The sequence below is a fragment of the Clinocottus analis genome, unplaced genomic scaffold (assembly GCF_023055335.1).
Source record: "Clinocottus analis isolate CAN_PGR_092001 unplaced genomic scaffold, fCliAna1.0.p SCAF_11, whole genome shotgun sequence".
NCBI classification, from domain to species: domain Eukaryota; kingdom Metazoa; phylum Chordata; class Actinopteri; order Perciformes; family Cottidae; genus Clinocottus; species Clinocottus analis.
This window is the reverse complement of record NW_027175832.1, coordinates 9,135,190-9,157,005: the sequence shown is the minus strand read 5'-3', so window position 1 is coordinate 9,157,005 and position 21,816 is coordinate 9,135,190. Positions and strand designations below refer to the sequence as shown.

The 21,816-nt window shown below is 43.3% G+C and overlaps 1 protein-coding gene across 2 annotated transcripts in view; it reads right to left on the bottom strand.

Annotated features, from left to right (window-relative positions):
• Window positions 1-21,816, bottom strand: part of ctnnd2b (catenin (cadherin-associated protein), delta 2b) — a 149,156-nt gene that overhangs the window by 105,900 nt on the left and 21,440 nt on the right. For both annotated transcript variants that reach the window (XM_068571621.1, XM_068571620.1), the window contains exon 2: window positions 10,359-10,498. In XM_068571621.1, the coding sequence (XP_068427722.1) occupies window positions 10,359-10,493 (135 nt within the window). In that variant the 5' untranslated portion in view covers window positions 10,494-10,498. The remainder of the gene's footprint in view (window positions 1-10,358; window positions 10,499-21,816) is intronic.

Here is a 21,816-nt window from a genome sequence, read left to right as displayed (position 1 = left end):
AAGTGCCTGTCAACTGATTGCATTACTAAAGATTGGACTCCGGTCTGAGCGTGTTAATGGAGACGGAGGGGAGGCAGATAGAGAGCCACCAGCTTACAGGAGCAGGCCGGCCCCTGAAAACACCATTAAAGCAATTAGTGAAGTAAAATAAATGACTGGAGGACAGTGGTGGGCTGCATAGTTTCAGTGTGTGTGTGTGTGTGTGTGTGTGTGTGTTCTAGCTGTAACAGTCTCCCCTTCTTTCTCCACTGTAAAGCGCTCTAATTGTGCCCCGTGGTGTCTGCCTGGCATTTAGTTGTTTCTGAAGGGGCCCTGTTCAATGAGAAAATGTCACAGTGGCTGTACAGCTAAGACCACTGCTGTCTGGAGCTATTGTTTTTTTGGCCGGAAAAATTATTAGGTACATCCAGTCGGTAACAAAGTTGTCCCAGAGGCAGAGGGAAACAAGCCAACGCGAGGAGGAGGGGAGTGATGGAAATATAGAGACCAAGGGAGCAAGTGAAATGAGATAAAGGAGAAAAAGAAAAATAGCAGAGGGGGAAGACAGATTCAAGGAGATTTAGCGCTCTCCGGATACCAAAACTACTTAAATGTTCATTCCAAACCAGACAGATTTGTCTTGTTTCCCCCGATAACTGCGGCTGTAGATCCTGGGTTTCTTTCCTTACAGATACTGTGTCTCCAACCTAAACCCGTGCAGCAGTGTCAATGCTGGTTTAAAGCACACGGGAGGAAGCATGAATTGTGTCTTTGTTGAGCTCATTGTGCGCGCAAAATAAAGAAAAAACAGCATCAAGGTAGAATTGTTTATTCAAACTGCGGGGCGAATGAAAACCTCGTGGATGTTAAAAGCTCAGGGCCGTGACACGCGAGGTAAACACGGAATGGGGAAGACTTTTCCAGAGTTTTTCTTGGCACTGTTGCTTTAATCTCGTCGAAGCACCTTGTGGCCTTGTTATTTTTGTCTCCTTTTATTGCCTGTTGCTGGGAGGATTGCCGATTGACATTTCACTGCTGCAAGTGTTGTTTGGAAAAGAGGAAATATGAGCGGCTCTGCCCAATAAAAAGCAAATGTTGGTACAAACTGTAAGGCTTAGACATGATGCTACGCAGCGTGTGGCGTGCTGTACTGTTCCTATGGTTCCACGTTTCGATTCAAAAGTCCCCATCAAAGTACGGCCCAAATGACCCGAGGTGTTCTTGCTCCACTTGTTTAATGGAGGGTGCTTTGGAAAGTGATTTGAGTGTACTTCGGGTGCACAAGAATTTCTGCATGTATAGCTGAAAGGATTTCCATTAGCCGACATAATCGACTGACAGACAATTCATTGATATTAATTTGATGATCTTAAGAAACATACACTTTTTTAATCCCCTTGGGGAAATTCTTCTCTGCATTTGACCCATCCTTGATTGAGGAGCACTCGGCTGCGCTGTGAGGCGCCCGGAGAGCAACGAGGGGTTAAGTGCCGTGCTCACAGACACTTCAACGTGTGAACTGTGGGGGGACTGGGGATCGAACTGGCTACCTTGTGGTTGACCACTCATCCCCCTGAGCTACAGCCACCCCATCTTCTAAGCTTAAGTAGCGAAAAGGTCGATAAGAGCAGTGCGGGCAACTTATTTAAACATATCTCAATTCCTCATCATATGAGAAAGTTTTTACCTTACTTATGGTACTCTGCACACGGTCTGCACACGGATCTAAGGTGCCTTTTAAACACGTACAAATATACCGTATCCAAACATTACACATATTCTACACCGCCATTCCTGTCCTCACAGTGAGCCTTTGGGGTTTTGCTACAAGGTGATTCCTAAATGTAAATACTGCAGTCTACAAGTATTTGTGTCTTACAATTTGTTTTGGGGTTTAAAAGCTTGTTCAAGAGAACATCAACGCTGATAATGTCTCTGAATCTATTTAAGTTGATTCCTGCTGTCTGTATTAATCTGCATGTAAGGGAGGAGCAACCGTAGTAAGCCTCTCTTCAGCCTTGCGTGTAATAAACATGTCTCCATCTGGTGGATGAACCGTGGTACTGCACACATCCTAATGGCATTGGCCAAAGAGTGTATTACATTATATTGGAAATTATACAGAAGTCTAATTGAGTGTTTTTTAAATACAAAACCTCAACAATTATAATTAGATGGAATTAATATATATAGTGATGTAATTAATCATGCTGTGTTTGTGCTGACTGTGTCAGGTTTAAACCCATCACAATATAAAGGGCCTGATCAACAAACAAAAAAAGTAAGTTGAAGAAAGAAAATACATCCAATCATTCATGTTGGAACCTTAACGTTGAAGAAATTACCACAGAAGCTGCACTTTGAACTCTGACGGCTATTGACAGGAACTTTTTGCATAACTGTGTGTGAGATAAGCTTTAACTCGAGACAAGATAAGTGAGAAGATCAAGAATAGCTTTTTAGGCTCCTTGTCGGTAGTTAGCAGCTTGCCTGATCCACTTGTTTGATTGGCTGTCCGAAAGGCTGCTCCAGCTTGTGATTGGTTGCTTCGTATTGCTTCAATCCCCAACGAGACGGCTGCTTTAAACGAATCAAATGTGTTTTTAGTGGTGTGCAATATTTGAGTAAACTTTTTTTTGTGTGTGTGCCATTGGTTTATGATGGAACAAATGGTGTGACCACTGCCTTTACAAGGGCCCTGCGCAAATATTGTAGGAAATTCCAATTAATAGAAATAAAACAGTGAGTAGGTAAATGAAGAGGCAGATATTGGAAAGTTACAGGAAAAAGAAAAGATGAATCCCATAGTGTTTTCAATGTGGCAGCTTGCACGGCCCGGTCATAGAAGAAAAGGTCCAGGGACAAAGTTTTTAACTTTTTAAAATATTTATGATATTTTTCCACAACTACTGTGTATTGTAGTATTGAATATTTGGTGTTGCAGTTGCGGAGTCATCTTGGGACCTTGTTATGAGAAAAGAAAAATAGAGAATGAAATCTGACAAAACTCAGAGTATTGGCTTAATTATACAACCTTTGAATTTGAATGTTCTGTGGATGTCGGGTTGGGAAAAAAAATGAAAAAAAATAAGGAAGACAAAATTTGGGTGGGAAAACAGAACTGACAGACAGAAATCCTCAGAGCTCGCTCGTGCGTGAGCTGAAATCCTGGTTGCAGCGTCTGTCTCTTTCTTCATTTGCCTGCGATAAAATAATCAACATCTACCGCGAGAATTATCCTCATCAAATATAAAGTATGGTATCTTCTCCTTTGCAGTGTCTACCGTCTGCTCGGCTCTCTGCATAATGTAACTCGGAGGGCTGAACTCAAAGTCAAGCGCTGTAATCAACTCTGCCACCCGGCGGAGTGCGCGCGCAGACGCATGCACGCACACACAGAGACGCACACACACGCACACACTAGCTCGTCATTCCCTTGTCAACTATTCTTTTTCCGAGACAGGTAGCAGAGAGACAGACAGACAGAGAAAGACAAGCAAGAGAGAGAGAGAGAGAGAGAGAGAGAGAGAGAGAGAGAGAGAGAGAGAGAGAGAGAGAGAGAGAGAGATAGAGCGAGAGAGAGAGAGACGAGGAGCGAGCTGCAAAATATAAGAAATGGTTTGCCCTTTCCGAGTCTGCCCACAATGCACTGCTTCTCCTCCCATGTCACACTGCTTTCCGGTTGCAGCGACAGACATCCAACAGCTTAAAAAAAAAAGTCAGCCTGAAACCTGGCAGAAAACACACATAAATGCAAATATGTATGCACTCAAATGTGAGCTGAACTTCTTCTCCGAACAGGGACTGGCCCATCGTAGCTTAGCAACCGTAACTAGGCACAGCCGGTTTGGGGATTTGTTCTGCATGTACATTGTGGTTGGAGTAAGAGCGATGATGTGTATTTAAAGGGTGTTTCTTTTTTCCAAAACACACACATGCGGCTCTGTTCCTGCAGATAGCGCGGGCTCTCAGCCTGTCGTCGTGTTGCATGTGCAAACAGTCTCGGTCTTTAAACATGACATCCAGTGGCAAAAAACAGAGAATTGCACAATTTAACAATGTGAAATAAAGCACCGTTGCACACTTTCCACGCAGGTGACAATCTGACATGCATCCTCGTCTCCTCTTTCCTCCATCTTGAGACCTGGAAGAGAGACCTGCTGTAGAAGATACTCCGTGTCTGTTGCTGTCTTCTTGAACTTGTACAGTTGTAAGATAATACAAGCTAACCTTTGTTTTTATGCCTTGCATCAAGCCACAATCCACAGAGCCACTAAAACCACACTTCAGTCTGCTGCCAGTAGACGGGGCTTTGCCTTTACCCCTGTGTGAGAACGGCCAGCTTTAGCAACCGGATGTGTAGAAGAAGTGGACGTAGTCATCATGACGTCACCCGTTGGTAGACTTCTAAACAATCATAATCTCTTTGCAACCGGAGGAATGGTCCCCTGATGGCCATATAGCGAGAATGCAAGTTTAAGACACTTCAGCTCCTCTTGTCAAAAGCAGAGGTTGCCTCCTGCATATAAATGAACCAACAGAACCATATTTACACAAAAATATATTCAGATACAGCGGCATTGCAGAGGTAAAAATGAGACATATTGTCCTTTTTCTGCTGTGGTGCTCTGTCCTGAAGTCATCCTTCAGCTGGAAAAAAAAAAGCCAAATGCCAGAGTGAGAGAGCGAGAGAGAGCGAAAGAGAGAGAGAGAGAGAGAGAGAGAGAGAGAGAGAGAGAGAGAGAGAGAGAGAGAGGGAGGGGGAGACAAAGCGTGAGCACACCCAACTCCTCCTTCCTCTTTCTTCTCCTCCTCCTCCTCCACCTCCTCTTCCTCCTCTCCTACATATTATACTTTTTCTTCATGCGTATGAAGTAAAACAAAATAAATATTTGATCCACTTTGAAACCACTTCTTATGAATATCCAACTCTGTTGTGACCTTTGAAGATAACTATATTTGGCAATTTAATGAGGTAGCCGATGCTAAACAAATCTTAATTAATCCTTAATAAACAAATTAAGGGAGTAGCGGCGAGTGGGGGGAGGAAAAGCTGGTAGCAGCCATCATTATTATCACCGGGCCGCTGTGAGGAAACACAAATAAAAGAACCAGTAAAAAAAACAAAAGGAGTGAAACAGGAAACAGTTCGCCAGCATTTATATAATGATGTGTTTGTAGGTGAGGAGAGGAGCTGAGCCGAGTTTAATTAGGTGCACAGGGAGAATGAAGGTATCATTTCAGATTGCTTCCGTGTAAACGGCTTTCAGTTTGGATTCAGACCAGTTGTAGGTCAGGCCTGAGAGAAGCCTTTCTCCTGCAGCGCTGCCAATTAGAGGGAACTGTTCCACAGAGAACCATGACACACATTCATTTGTGCAGAAACACAACAAAGAAATCATATTTGATAACCGATAGAAAGCCTCTGTGATAGATTTCCCTCTCTGTGTTTCTTTGCCCCAGTGGTGGTCCTTTCTGCACCGCTTATGTTCAACAACTTTTTGGATCTTTTCATATTTTCTTCTCCGATGAGCCGACGAATGTAACCACATCCCTTTTTCTCTCTGACGTTTGACTCGTGTTGTTGGAAAACAAAAAGGTCGTAGCAGTAATGCGATGTGGGATAAACACAACGAGAACTCGTGGTTGCTCCCTCTAAGGAGAACCATGATAATCTGTATCATCGTTGTGTGTTTATTCTCGCAAAATGTAATTGCATGTCAGGTTTGGTTGACTACAGTCTTTTAACATCATCTATATGCTATTCTTACGCAAATAAAAAACACAGTGGGGATAAAGTAATTGCACAATTTCTCAATTTAGCTGCTTATTTACTATGACTACTGTGTTGATGGTTTGCACGAGCCAATATCACTGTTTATTAATGAGTTTTGATGAGTCCTAAGCATTTGATTGGCTACTTAAACCACATCGCAGCATACTGTGGTTGCTATTTCGTGACAGGCGTTTTGACACAGCGGACTGTAACTTCGTAACTGGACATGCGTGAACCAGGAGAAGGACTTATTGAAGTAGGAGGAAGGTCTTGTGTCTGTTGTGTGCTGAACCGAGAGCTGCTGGAGAATGATATGTATATGAGTACATTCAAAAGGGTGAGTTTGCAGTTAATATATACATTTTGTTATTGTCATCATATCCCACTAAAAGAACGTTTGTACGTGTCTGAATATTAATTGCATGGATATGGATGTGTACTTTAAAATGTGTCACTAAGTGCTAATGTCAGCATGCTAACACAATGACGGTAAGCAGGTGTGATGTTTTCCATGTGCTGCAGATTAGTACTCGTGTCTGTGTGTGGACACCGGGACTGTGTATGTGGCATTGACTTACAATATAATACGACGATTATTTGAATAATGAATGTTATCTTTGCCGCCGACCTCATTAGTTTGACAGCGAGGCTTGTATCGTTTTCACCGTGTGAGTCAGTGTATGAGTCATACGTGTGCTATGGCCCCCCCTCGGACTCACCTCGCGGGCCATAGCGGGTTAAAAACACACCAGAAGATTGAGATTTGTACTCTTTTCCCAGACATTACGTTTCAGATGCAGATCCCTCTGCAGCAGCGGTCGTCAGTGATGTTGGATCCGGAGCAGCAGTGTATGTTTTATATTCCCTCCTGTATGTGTGCCTTTAAATAAGAATATAAATAGTGCACACTTTTTTTCTTTTTTTTTTTAGCTGTGCTGTCTTTACTATCTAACACTTCACTGGCATTAAACTTTGGTATGATCAAATGCAACTGGAATGTTTCGCACTGATAAGACTGAAAACCAGAAAAGTGTGTTTTGTATTATTATTTATGAACAAAATTAAGGATTTTGCTGTTAAATGACGGCAACGCGGAAGTGCCAAAATCTGCTGTTCGTCAAATGACCACTTATGTGTGACGTCACAGAAACTACGTCCACGTTTTGTGCAGTTTTAAGCAAACTTTCAACATCTTAATATTTCAGAGACGACTGGATCGTCAAACGTTACCAGACCGCCAGTGAACAGACAACTAATCAATACCGTGTGCCACTTTTGCGTCATCCCTCATTCAACAAGACAATGTGTCAGATTTTTCAAACGGGCGCTTCTCGCGTCGGATTGGAACTCTTTCAGAGCTCGCGCTTCACACTGCGGTCCCCCCGGCGGCACATGTGTTGACGGCAGAGATGATGAACAACGCGAGGACAAAAAGCTGACAGATGTGTTAAGCACGACGTCGAATGGCTAATCAATCTCATGTGGGTAGAAGGAAGCGGAGGGGAAAAGAGCAGCGGAGATCTCCTGGTGTGAGTCAGCAGAGGCTAAAGAATCTGATTGGCAGTGTGTACATGAGTGTGTGTGTGTGTGTGTTTGTTTCTAAAGACTTCTTCCTCTCAAAGGCATGACCTTGTCACTGTGAACCAAAATGAACAGGGAGTTGTGTGTGTGTGTGTGTGTGTAGGTGTTAATGTACTGCCTGAAAAACTTTTTCTTTTACATCAGAAAATCACATCCTCGCTTCCTGGTTACAAACGCTGGCACACGGCCCAAAACATATTGAAAAATTGCACGCTGCAAAAACAAGTATTGAAGGATGTGACAAATGACTGGCTTGAGAAATATTAATAACTTCACCGGGGCGCAGGGCGAAATATAGTGACTTGAAGAAAAAGGGAGATGGTAGAGAGAGAGAGAGAGACAGAGAGAGAGAGAGAGAGAGAGAGAGAGAGAGAGAGAGAGAGAGAGAGAGAGAGAGAAACTATCCGTTAGCGTTCACTTCCTTCAAATAGTTGACACTCCTTCCATTACCGTCTCCTGTTTTTTCTGTGTTTGCGTGTGTGTGTGCACATGACCTGTGTGTGTGTGTGTGTGTGTGTCCTTCCACATGACCTACTTAGACGAGGAATGGACCTCAAGAATAAAAATTGAAGTAACTCACAGCGAGGTTGCAGTCTAAAACATGCAGAATCTCTCGTTTTTCACTCTCAGCATTTTCACATGCTATATTTAGCATCTGCTGTCCAGAGTACATCTTATAGTACTCAAGGGCACACACAGTGTCCACAGTATCAAGTATCCTCTTGCAATGTGCACCCACACACACCCACCCACACACACACACACACACACACACACACACACACACACACACACACACACGCACATCTTCTGCGAGCAGACAAAGCCAACATTCATAGCGCTGCTATCTAGCATGTCGTTAAAGCCGTATTCCATCAATTTAGCATGGCGCTCTTTTAGCAGTCATACTCACGAGGGACAGTTGCATGAAGAAGAAGGATCAAAGATCAAAGTTCTGCAGAGTTAGAGATATCGTTTTTTATTCCACACATTCCCTTTGCTTGTCAAAACTTGGCGCCTACATTACCCAAAATACAACTCAATGGTCAGCGATCCGGCTGCTAATGTAGCCTTGAGCGGCTAGCCTCAGAGCAGAGATGAGGAGCGGTTGAAGAGGTCTGTCTGGTCAACGCATTTCTCTCTTACTCCACTACCCCAAGACCTCTTTTTCTTTTTGGTGTTCAAACTTGTAGTCGTCGTTAAGGGAATTGATCAGATTCCACGGAGCTGCCTTGAGAGCCAGTTTTTTTTTTTTAAAGAATAGCAGCACTCCCCAGCAGATGTTCATATTGTTTCCGGTGGAACTGGTCTCTGCAGCCACCAGTCTTACGAGCACGTAAATCCCCACCGTGCATGGAGGCTCCGCACACATAATGAGGGCCACTTGTGCTGAAAATATCTGTGTGCATGTGATTAACCGCTGATAATAATCTAAACAACTGTTAAATACCACATGAAGTGGCACCTCCTACTCCTAGAGGGGGGAACACTGGCAGCTCTTTGGCTCCAATAGACAGGCCGATGGGGGGAAAGAAATCATTCAACTTTAATGTTCTCTCCTCTAAATAATCCAGCCAAAAAACTATCCATACATGAAATGGAATTGCACTTTTAGCATCCCCGTGTATATGCACAAACATTAATGCTTTGTAAAGTGACATTCAACACTGTAACAGGATGCAGTCATGGACCGCAGAACTGCGATTGGACGATTAATCGGCTTTCGACTTTTTCCTGCTTCAGACTTCAGAAAAAAAAAACACTTTGGCTTGTAAAATCAGCGGAGTTCCCCCATTAAGTGTAAATACATAATATGATTTTACACCAACATCACATGTAATCTGTTCTCTGTTTGCTTTATGTTGATTACTACTCATCCTATGTGAGGGTAAGCTGATTAGAAGTAGTTTCGCAATAGACCGGCAGTGTGGCTCTAGGGGTGCCAATGGGGGTCCGACTGTCCATCTGTTCAATGTTTTGGTCCAGATTAAAATATCTGGACAATTTGTGGATGGATTAATATGTCATTTGGCAGAGACATAAATGAACCCTGATGACTTTGGTGATCCCCTTACTTTTCTATTTTGCGCCAACAGTAACCAGTCAAAATATCCATTTACTAATGATTCAATTCTCAGCTTCTTCAACAGAAAGCAGTCCCTTCGGTCTTTCATTCAATCTAGAAATGTGTTTATCTGATGAGCTGTAGACTTTTTATCTTGTTAAATCTTAGATTTAAGCGTGTACAACATTTAATCATCTGCAAAACAAGTGAGTCCAACACTACAAAATAATGCAGCGGGGATGCTATTATGACAATTTCTGAAATGTAAGCATACAAAAAGTTCGGTCAACATCTAATCGAGCGAACGGGAAATGAAAAAGCTGCCACTCTTCAACGTCGCAACTAGGGGAAAGTGGAAAGTAATATTAATACCTTATCTTATGTGCCAAAACATTGCATGTAGAGGACAACAAACCTTATGTACATACACGCTATGAGGGAAGTCGGTCTAAACTGTGATATAATGAAAGACTTGTAGCAGATGGACACATGGAGACACATTCTGGCAGAGGCATGAATATTCTAACCTTCATAAATACGTAATAAGCCCGAAAAACAAAGTCTACCTCTCAAGCGTCGTTTTAGCTTCACTGAAGAAAAACAATCACATCCAACGAAGCCACTCAGACTTTGGTAAAAAAAAAGTAGCGAAACGATGCACTCAAACACATTTGAGCAGCTTCCAAATCACAAGTGAGCAAACTGTGGCCCGAGGCGCTCTGCTCACAGATCAGAATGCGGAGGCATATTTGTGACACGTTAGCTCAGATGGGCATTCCATCATCCGTGTTTACTGTTTACTGTCGGCCCGCCTCACCCTGAAAGCGCTGGAGGAATTATCCGCACTACTTTCTGGTATTCATAGCTCATTAATTGTGACAACCCTCCCATACCCATGTCCACACAAAACACACACACACACACACACAGACACACACACACACACACGGTTCTAACCTGTTCCTTGACGGAGGCGAGGATGGCGGAGGTGGTTTCAGACTCGGATCCGTCTCCGTTGGAGGCGTGGAGGACGGGGCTCAACATGGCGGCGGCGGCGCTGGCAGTGTCAGTCGCCACCTCAGGCACTGGCATACCTCCTGGAAAACAAGAGAACATGCAACTCTTTTACTATTATTAAAAGGCCTGTGGCGTGCCAGCGTTTAGTTCTGAGTGGCTGTCACACCTACACCTCCGTCCTACGCTCTTGTACTCTGGGACAACCATTAACACAGATTTGGACGTTAGGCAGAGGTGAGAGAGACACATTTCAGAGCACACACACTCACATTGAGGGATTATTTTGAAGAACATTCACAAACCAGCCAACTATTAGACTTCTATTACAATCTGGATTGGAGTCAGTGTCGCCCATGTGCAATGCATGATAATGACCGTAAAGCATTTTGATTAGATTTTGACCGTTTCTGTAATTCTTTTTCCATTTTCTCTCTGACTTATTCATGTTCAGGGTCATGTGGAGCTGGAGCTTATCCCAGAATGCATTTGGCAAAGTGCAGAGACCGATCCTGGACAGGTGCACTGCTACATCTGCACAACAGGGACCATAATCGTGCGATTGAGTACATGAGGGCAGAGCTCTTCTTGCTCTGCTTGGAGCGATGAGATATTTTGAGATGGGGACCGGGGTGTGTTTTCCTCAGATGCTGCTTTGTTGCGTCGTCTGTTCTGACGGTCGCTGGAGAGTGTTTATGTTTTTATGTTATTCTATTGATTGTGATAAAAGACCATATTTGTTGGTGGGAATAGACAATACAGCTTATATTATATTTTTGGAAACAGGAAATCTAGGCCAATGAGAAGCACGGTCCAACCTAGTCTCACTTTGCATGGCTGGATTCTTGCAGTGTGACGAGATCATGCAAGAATCCATCTTGCGAGGCTTCAAGTAACTTGTTTGTGTCCGGTAAGCCTGTGATGGCCTACTGTCAGCTCCGGGCGTGGCTTTGGGGTGTGTATGACGCAACAAAGAGACGACTGTTTGTCCTAAACAACAATGGCAGGTCTTGAAGAGCTTAGCCATAGCGGTTGCTGTATTCGCATCAGATCAATCAGGAGGGACTTGTCAACAATTCATTACGTTGGTATACCAATATACATATATAAATGAATAGTGATCTTTGGTGATTGGACTCTATCCTGAACCAGGAAAAAATCAAGGGGCAGGGACTCCGAGTTCTGATCCCCCCTGGAGTCCAGACAATAGTGGTGGTAGTGAAGAAGGGAGTTGACTGCCTGAAGGGAACTGGGGTGGACGAGGGTCGCATTTGTTTCTGCTGAAAATGACAACTGACAGCAGCAGAGCAGAGAACCTCTTTAAAGTTTCACAGCAACAATGTGATTGGCTTAGTGACACATCTGGTTGGTTGCTTAAACGTTGATGCCCCCCTCCCCCCCGCGCACCCTCAGATCAGCTGCTACCGTAATGAATCCCTGGGAGTATTAGACTGAGATATATGAATGAGCCGTAGCGTTGGGTCGTCCTTCCTGAACTACCGCTTAAGCTCCATTGACATCAGGACTGGAGAGTGTTTCTTTATTGAAAGAAGAACAAAGAACGCCACTGAAGGATTTTCTGGATGAAAACGATTCATAAAAAAACAACGGTACCTAGAGTGTCATAGTTTGATGCAGAGGGCTGCTGACCAAGTGTCATATTTACATTCTACGACTTGGGAGTGAGGATGTATTAAATGCTGGAAGGTTTGTGGCAGGTGGCAATAAAAGTGATAGCTGTAGTAGAGCTGACAGAGATTATAGTAGTAACAGGAAACTATCAATGGTGATAGGATTTGTAGGTGTAAGTCAAATTATAAAACATTTTGGCAGACAACCTGAAATCTAAAGGATAAGATGGAAAGCGATAATGTGTTATCGTCTCCCTGCTGTCTGTGGCTCTCAGTCACAAGCCCCACAGGCTGCTACTGAAGATGGGAATATTTAAAAAAAATACTATCATTTCAAAAGCAAACACAATAAAACAAGCCTAACAACTTCCTCAAACAGCTGGTCGCGGTAGTTTTTAGGAAACGTTAGTCAAATGCTTCAAAGTGTAAATTATTAGAAACTATTTCCTCGCGGATAAATCCACATTTGGTACATTTCGTTTGGCAGGATGAAAAGATGATTGGACTTTGACATAAAAACAGCATTCGGATGATTTATATGAATTGTTAAATAAATGCACAATATAACTGATCTGAAAGGTTTGGAGTAAAAAGGCATTTATTTTGTAATTCAACTCTAAATTTAAATGAAGTCAATAAGCTCTGTGTTCAATTAAAACTTCAAATTAGCACATATTGTGTTTAACTGTATAACCTCAACAAACATAAATAAGTGTGACATCATTTTAAACATGTGGGAACCAGAGACACAGGATTGTGTGCCGAAATGGAAATCAGACTTAAACACTTGAATGTACAAACTGACCATGTGTTGCGAGTAAAGTCAAGTGAAAAAAGTAGTACTGTTAGAAGGACTGGCGCACACACACACACATACGCACGCATGCACACAGCACACACACGCCCACACTCACACTCACACACGCTTGATGCCGTGTGTCTTCCTGCATCTGACCAGGCGTTGGAGGACACAGGCTTCACATGTGCCATGTAATCCTGATGCAGCACAGAGCTGGTGTAACAGCTGCATCAGCCAGCTTTACACACTGATGAAAGGCTTGTCATGAGGAATCTGACACACACACACGCATGCACGAACGAACGCACGTACACACACAATCACATTCACAAATGGCTGGCTGTCATGAGGCAGCATCTTTGTACCGAGGTAAAATAAATGTTTCGAATGGAAGGAAAGTGGAGCCTTTGAGGAGGAGAGTCGATAGATGGGTGTGGAAATAGCAGGTGAGATGGATAGGTGAAAGGAAAAGAGAAGTGGGAAGAGATTGAGAAAGACAGAGGGGAGGAGGTGAGGCGAAGAGAGAGACAGAGAGAGAGAGAGAGAGAAAGAGAGAGAGAGAGAGAGAGAGAGAGAGAGAGAGAGAGAGAGAGAGAGAGAGAGATACAAGAAGAGTAGGAGGGTGAGCAGGAGAGAGAGAGAGAGAGAGAAACTATTCTTGCATGCTGCTAGGCAACAATCTCTGGTCACTGAAGGCTGCTAATATGGCTGACCTGGCTTTATGTGTCTTCCATTTTGGATTGTGTTCTATCCGTCCCTCAATCGCTGCTTCTCAACTTAAATTTTTCATCACCACCCACCTTTCTACTTAGGCTACATCCCATTCCTCCTCATGCCTCTCCCCCATTCCATCTTCCCCCTTGTTGCCTTTATGCCTCTAAACCCCCCTACTTCTCCTTACCCTCTCTCCCTCCTTCCGTTTTCTATCTCCTTCCCTCTCTCTCCCTGCCCACTTCTCTTCCCTTGACCTATTTCAGTGTCTCCTCATATTTTCAGTCCATTTCTGCGTCATTAGACAGCACGCAGTGGAGGGTGACAGGAGGAGGATGACCCGAAAGGTTGCGTTTTGGATTTGAACCCTGCAACGCCGCAGTGCACCTGAGCCCCCTCGTCCACTGTGAGCATGCACTGTGGTGGCATAAACACTCGGGCTGCTTATCGGGCCTCGTGACACCTCCACACGCTTCATTCTCTTCATTCCATCTCCTCCCTTTTCAAGATGGTCTGACTCTCCGGCTGTGTGGCCCTAACTCACGCGTCGGCAAGTGTCTCCCATCCTCCTTCTACACTTTCCTCCCTCCCTTCCTTTCCTTCATTCCCCTCTTTGCTCTTTGTGTAGTCACGTCACACACACAATGTCACCGCCGTCATTATCACCTCTACGAGAGAATAATCTAGAATTCCTCTCGAAGGGTTTTTTTCAGAGCTCAAGTTCGTTTGCGTCGTTCCGTTTCAAGGACTTTTTTATTGGACGCAATTGTTGCATTGGGCCCTCGGTTTTGCTCTGCGACATTCAAGAGCGGTCCGAGTGAAACAAACGCTGTAAAGAAACGCTATTGCTGAGCAAGATGCTCTCTCATTGGTTGGAATTGTCACCGGGGAAGCGTTGCCGCCGCTCTCTTTCATCCGTTTTTCTTCTTCATTACGGAGCACCAGCAGCTTCAGTTGCCAATTGTTTTTACGGTTAATATATCAGCATTCATTAAATAAAACAAAGTATCCAGCTCCACGAGCCTCTACGCTGCGATACGGAAACAAGGTGCTGGTGCACCTTGTCAAAAGGTCCTGTCTTCACGCTCCAGGTTTTGAAACCAAACAAGCTAGTCTGAGCTAGTGACTCACTTATGTTTGCTTGTTCCTGGCTGGAATATTAGCCATGAGTCATGATGAACGGAAACATCTCCATTAACAAAACATTTCTAAGAACTGAGATTGTATTCTTATCATTCCCAGGTGAACGACTTAACGTCTTAAATTAATTCATTTACCTACTCCATGGATCTTCACTGCCAAGTCATGCTGTGCTGACAAATTTGTCCTCGGTTCACACGACTGGAGCAGGAACACAACGTCACACTGAGATTAAGCCTCATTAGCAGGAGTCCTTGAAAATATGGGGAGGTGACATTAGATCAAAGCCCAATAATGAAGGCAAGAAGTTCGGAGAAGCTTTGGCTTTACCCGTTCTCAGAGGCATTTCAAAAATGTGTCGACCTAAAAAGCGTGTCTTTAAAAAGCGGCAGCGATTCTGGCTTAGTAAAGATGGAATACGACGACGAAGAACGTTGCCTTCTCAAACGACCTTTACAGATAGAAGTTGTTTTCAGCATTCTGTATGTGTACGGCAAAGTCGAATCCTTGGTCGGTCAGTTGGGCCGGTCAGTCTGGACCAAAATGTATTGTAACAATGATTAAATGAATTTGCAATTGATTTTTAAATTATTTTTTTTTACGAATACTGACTTTGGAGATTCCTCTGGCGCAAACATCAATTTCACTTGTTTGTGTGTTAATCATCTCTACTCAACTATTGGGTGGATTGCTATGAGATTTATTTGCAAATATCCATCAAACATTTATGGTCCCCAGAGGATGAATATTTTTGGTTTATTAACAAATACAGCATAACTGACTGTCTCATCAGAGTTAGCTGCACTTTGCGTTATCGCTATTTAGTCAATTTTAGCATGCTCGAATAAACTAAACTGAGATAGTGAATTAAGTAAAGATTATGCGGGCTGAACATCGGTATGTTAGCATTGTCATTACACGCATGTTGGCATGATGTTATTGGCATTTAGCTCAAATCCAGCCTCACATAGCTTGTAGCTTAGCCGGTGACTCTTGTTTGTGTGTGATTGCTGTGTCCTTCAGAATAAATAACCGTGTCGTAGATACACTGCTGCACCAAAATGACAAATTCCTCCACAGTGATGAGGCTATAATTCGGTACTGTATGAATTACGTTGTGGGAGGATCTGAAACATACAACACGACAGTACAATAAAGCTTGGAAAATAATCAGAGAGCGGAGCGCCCGGTGGCCCAATTTGCCTATGGAACAAATGAAGACAGAAGCTCTGGTTTTGACTGTGCAGACAGGGCAGTCAGCCAAATATAGGTCAGCTCAACAGACCGTGTCCAAGCCCTCATCACACAACTGACCAGTACAAAGCTGCTTTCCCCAATAGCAGCCACCAGAACTAGGTTATAGAGGCCCACAGCCCGGCTAGAAACAAGACTTTGAATATGGATTAGGCCTAAAGGCTTTATTTCACTGAAGTATAATCTTGGATTTTTAGGTTCTATATTTCAGCGCCATAATGCAGGGGGGTATTTAGCCCCACATTTCAAAAGCGGTAATCTCCGATATTGCTGCAGCGTTTGTAAATGCAGCTATGATTGACATTGCTGACATGGGGAGTGCTGAGCTTAATCTCTTGACCTCTTTAAGCTCATCAGTCAGGTCTGAGACTGGCATGTTCTAGCGGAGAAGAAATTCAGATCGGCAGCGAATCAGCGAAAGGTCCTTGCGGAAGTGTTATTTCCCTGTGGTGCGGACACTTGTGTGTTGTTGACTCACATTCCTTTGTACATGTGTGTGTGTGCGCATGGAGCACGAGAGCAAACTTGTGTGTGTGTGTGTGTGTGTGTGTGTGTGTATATTGGTCCCTTCTGGGAAGCATGTGTTTGGTACGCGTTTGACGGGCAGTCCCCCGCCACCTCATTAAAACTTGCCGCAGTGTTTCCGTTTGGGCTTCACCAGTCATCTGTCCCTTTGTCTAGACTCTAGACCCTGCGCCCACAACACGCCGTTCAAATTAACAACACTTTTAACACTTACATTAACAATGTAATTAGCGCAGTCTGTGTCTCATTTCGGTCCACAGCGGAGGCATGTCTTTCATGGTGCTGCCCCTAAAGAGTTCTGGGATGTGCGCATGATTTGCTTTCAACCATGTTTTCTAAAGCCGCAGAGTGAATAAGACAAACTCAATGGAAAGTATGAGGTATTGGGGAATGATGTTTGTGTGTGACTCCTTTGATCTGCTTTACGCAGTGACTGCTGAACACAATCGAGGTGCGCACAACCAAGCGTAGTGGCTGTTGGGATGGTAGTTACATAGAGCACATTTTTACATCTGGTTTTATCAAAACAGTGTATGTCCCCTATGTATTTACCTGCTAAATACTTTGAGAGGGGACAATATACATAAAGCCTGAATTAGTTTCATAGTGGCAATGTTTGTATCAATCCCTCAGTGACATCCTTGCCTTAATATTTACAGACATTTATCACAAGACTTCTCCATTTCACAAGACTCCTGCATTTCCCTTATGAAGTGATACGGGTTTGAGGTCAAAAGAGCTGATAGACAAAGTTACTGACAAACACATTGGAGCACTTGTTGTTTGCTAACCCATTATCTTTAGAGATGATATACAGGGTTGTGCTTACGGCTGTATCCATCGCCCCCCTAAGTGGCCAAAAGGTAAATGAATACAACGTTAAGCGCAACACACACATCGGCTGTGTTAGCGCCAATGCAACACAATGGTTGTGTCGTACAGACATTGAGGTACAGTAGTGAGCCAATGTGATAACGTTTCAATACAGCCTATCTTGTCATTTAACTCAGTGTTGACTTTTTCAAGAGTTAACAAAGATCTTTATCTTTTGTGAGCCTTAATCAAGTCCTTCCAGTTGCCTCAATACAACCTAAAAAAAAGGTTCCAATACTTCACCAGGAGCAGATATTGTCCTTTTTTAGAAAATCATCTGAACACATCCCAGTAGGATGAGATTATAATGGTGTCCAACTTCCATCATGCTGGCCAGTTTCCGGGTCTTGGTATTTGTGCATGCGGGCTCACCGTCACGTTGACTCCTGAGGTGAAGGAAGCCCTCGTTAACTGGCTGATTAGCAACACCTGTGCTCTTCCTTCTACGACTAGTGAATGGTTGTACTGAATAAAAAAGTCAAAGAAACAGAAGGGGCTCATTGTAGGGAAACCAAATGAAATGTCATTCTGATAAAATGCCATATTTAGAAGATCTGCTGGACACCTTTTGAAGAATGATTGTTACAATGTGTGTGCACCTGAGCAAAGGGACAAAACTAGCAGGAGAGCAAGGTAGATGTCCATCACATGCATAGCACGACACGGTCATGGGAAGAGGCGCAGTCAGCCAAGTGGAATCACCTGTGTGTGTGTGTGTGTGTGTGTGTGTGTGTGTGTGTGTGTGTGTGTGTGTGTGTGTGTGTGTGTGTGTGTGGAGGGGGGCTCCATAATGCAATACCTTTAAACGGTCACTGGCAGACAATGGCAGATGGCTTTCCAAGCAACATTGAGGGTTAATCACCCATCAGCCAGTCCAGATGCTAATGGAAATGGATAGTCAGTGCACGCACACACGCACACACACACACACACACACACACACACACACACACACACACACACACACACACACACACACACACACACACGTACAGACATGCCTACTGTACTGTCTGCAATACAGTGAGCATCCCTCTGCATGCCATTTAAGGATAGCAGCTCTGATGACAAACCATTAAGAGACGATTGGTCACAATAAAATTCTATTGTTTAATAAAAATGTATCATCAAAAGCATTAAAACTCAGAAGCCGGTCACACTACAGGGTAAACGCTTGCCAAAGCGCTTCAAAAAGCTGCTGCTGTGCTGTTATTTTACTGCCTGGATGCGTGGCTCACTGAATATGGATCACAATTCAATTGAGTCCCTATAATTGTGTTCATGTTGTCAAACTGCTACATCGATTTTTGGGCTCAAATGCTAATGATGCCCACTAATGTGTGATAGAAAAGTGTGTGATAGAAAGTACTGCTGATACAAAATACCGTTTCGTGTAAAGTTCCAAGGACGGCCGGTAACTTTAGTCATGGCCCACCTGGTGTTTGACTTTGACCCCCCATCCTTCTCCCCCTATCACAGTCAGGCTTCACAGACACAAGGCTGATCACCAAGAAGAAAAGAAGACAAGTAATCGGCCGATGTGCTGTCGATGTGGTGTAAGAGTCCACCATCAGATATGTGAAAGAAATCAGGGTCTGAGGGATGACAGGAGCTCGGTTGAGCTATCAAGCCTTTCAGGGTTCTTGACGAAACAAACACCCAACCTAATGCGTATATTTGGACCTGTGACAAACACATCATTAGCCTATAGCAACGGAAAAGTGGGCTATATTTAATCTAAAACTTCAATCTTCCAAAAAAAACAAGGAATGAATGGGCACAAAAAGACACGAGTCACGACGGGTAACCTGGGACAGCTTCCTGCCCAGAATGAAAAACAACTCAAGAGAAAGCCCCCACACATACACATACTTAGGCCTAGTGACTCATCCGAGCCTGGTTCCAGGCCGCTGAATCACACACATGTAATTGTACTTGTAATTAGCAGAGGAGTGAATCTTCAATGGCCTCACGATTTCATTTGTTTACGATATCCGTGCATCTTGATGCATTAGCATCATTCATTTTCCATACTACCACATATGCCTACTTTTTTTCGTCAGTCTGACCTCCCTTTTTATTTGAAAACACATTCCGCTGAAATGCCTCGATCGTTTACGTCCATGGATCATCTTAGAATTGAGAAAATTCCACAACTCTAGAGTATAGAGGTTAAACCGATTTAAAAGTGGATTCAGAGCACTGGGAAACATGGAAGAAGATGTGTACCATCCTTTCTAGTTTCCATCTCTGCTCAATAGAAAAAGAGTCGCACCAAATAAAAAAGTTTAGGAATCCAACTGAAGTATCAGATTCTGCGTGGCGCTCAGACAACATCATAGCTTTACAGCTCACAGGAATGCTCACCAGGGAAGTCGGACCAAAGCAGTGAATGTAGAATCAGATCGGCTGTGATGTCAGTGGCCTTTTCAACTGACTGCTCTGGAGCTAACCAATGCCACACAAAATGCCACAAACAATCGTTCAGTCAAAAGAACCAGTGAAAACATAGAAAGTCTTTTAAGATTCTTTCAAACGTGTCCTCAGATCTTTTTTAACACCACATGGAATACAACAGATAGCAGCATAAAATATTGAATTCCATGCAAAACAAGATCCCAAACTCCGTCTCTCTCCGTCTCTACCTACTAGAGCACAGAGGCAGACAACTCATCTTAATGCCATGATAGAGGGTATGTGGACATTTTTAAAATGGATGATGATGGAAACCGTTACAATCACTCTTTAGAAGTACATTTGTACAGCACTTGGCACTCATCCTCACATTGATCAAACCTGTTTTAGTTTGATACATCGGTCGTCTTTCACTATACCTAACATGACGTATTCCAACAAGCGTCATTTAGTATTAACAAATCACATTCGAGCAGGCATTGGTAGAATGCTGGTATGAGTGGAGAGCAAGAAGCAGAGTGCATTGCTCTATATACCATAGACACAGCAACGGGGAGAAATTAGAGGGTTAACTGTCTTGCTCAAGGACGCAACAACAAGGACTAACGGAGCCGGGAATTGAACCACCAATCCTCTGATTAAAAGACGGGCATACTAAACACTGAGCTGTAGTTGATCAAAAACAAGCTAACTGGCTACTTGTCGTACATGTCCCATCTTAATTCCAGTCTCGCATCTCAAGTTGTGTATTTCTGCTGTACAGTCAGACATTTTAACTCAGAGTTGTGTTGAGATTGACTCGCTTTTGGAGCCAGCCTCAAGTGGTCATTTGAGAAACTGCAGCTCATAGCACTTAAATAATAATAATAATTCAAACTTTTGTTGTGCTTTTCTAAGTACACAAAGATGCTTTACATTGGGGACAAGAGGCAGAAACAGACGGAACAAAACAAAAATGGAAAGACAAAGTAAAAAAAATAAATAAATAAACAATACATTTTTTAGAAACAAAAAAGAAAACTGGATAGGCAGCCCCGCGACCTTAATGAGGACAAGCGGTTCAGAAAATGGATGGATGGATGGATAGGCAGCTGAGTAGGCCATGTCACTTTAGCATCATTTATGAGCTGAAAGTGAGGGTTTCCTTCATGGGATATTGGAACATGTTCTCCCACAAGCTCTTGTGTACTTCTGGTGTGTTTACTATCAAGTCATTTTAATCAATTCAAAACAACAGATCATTACAGTGATTTCTTTGACCACTCTGTATATTATGGAACTTGCCACGGCATTACTTAATGAATTCATTGTAATTTACTGTCCAATTAAAATAATATCCCACAATTCCAAATGGAGTAGGTCAGTTTTGCTGTGTTCTTTCGCTAATCAGTATTGCATAATGATTCAGTGTAGCCTACAAATAGGCACTCAGCGTACAGATAATTAAAGAAAAAAAAGGCACGCAACTTGCCCTCACTTGTCACTCTTTGGCCTCTCTGTCAATATGCTTAAATATCAGTTCACACACACGTGCTGGGCAAATGTTGCCCTGCCATCGGGACTGTGTCATTGCTGCCAGCGAAGCTTCACCTCGGCACATTGAGTCAGTCTGTTGACTCAAATGAAATCAGAAAAACATCTTGTCCCCCACAGCGCCTGCCTTAATGAGTGATCTGTGTGCGAGAGTGCAAAAGGTTGCCCATGTTTACTTTGCGTCTCCTTGTTGATAGTGACAGCAAGTAGTTGAGTGAACACAACCACCATAGCAGCTAGCGGCTGAAGGACTGTGTCATTTTCAGTGGCGGTGCGTCAATAGATGGCGCTAGGGCGCCGCCCCTCTTAACATTTTGAGATTTAAAAAAAAAAGAATAAAAAGAATGATATATATATATGTATATATATAGTCAAAAAACATTATATACCAAATAATTTCAATAAGAAACATACGGTGTTGACGCGCTATAAGTGTGTGGGAGACCATAAGCCCATGTCAACAACCACTTAAGTTAAACGTGACCAAATATAAATATTCATCATCACTGAGAAAGCCTCG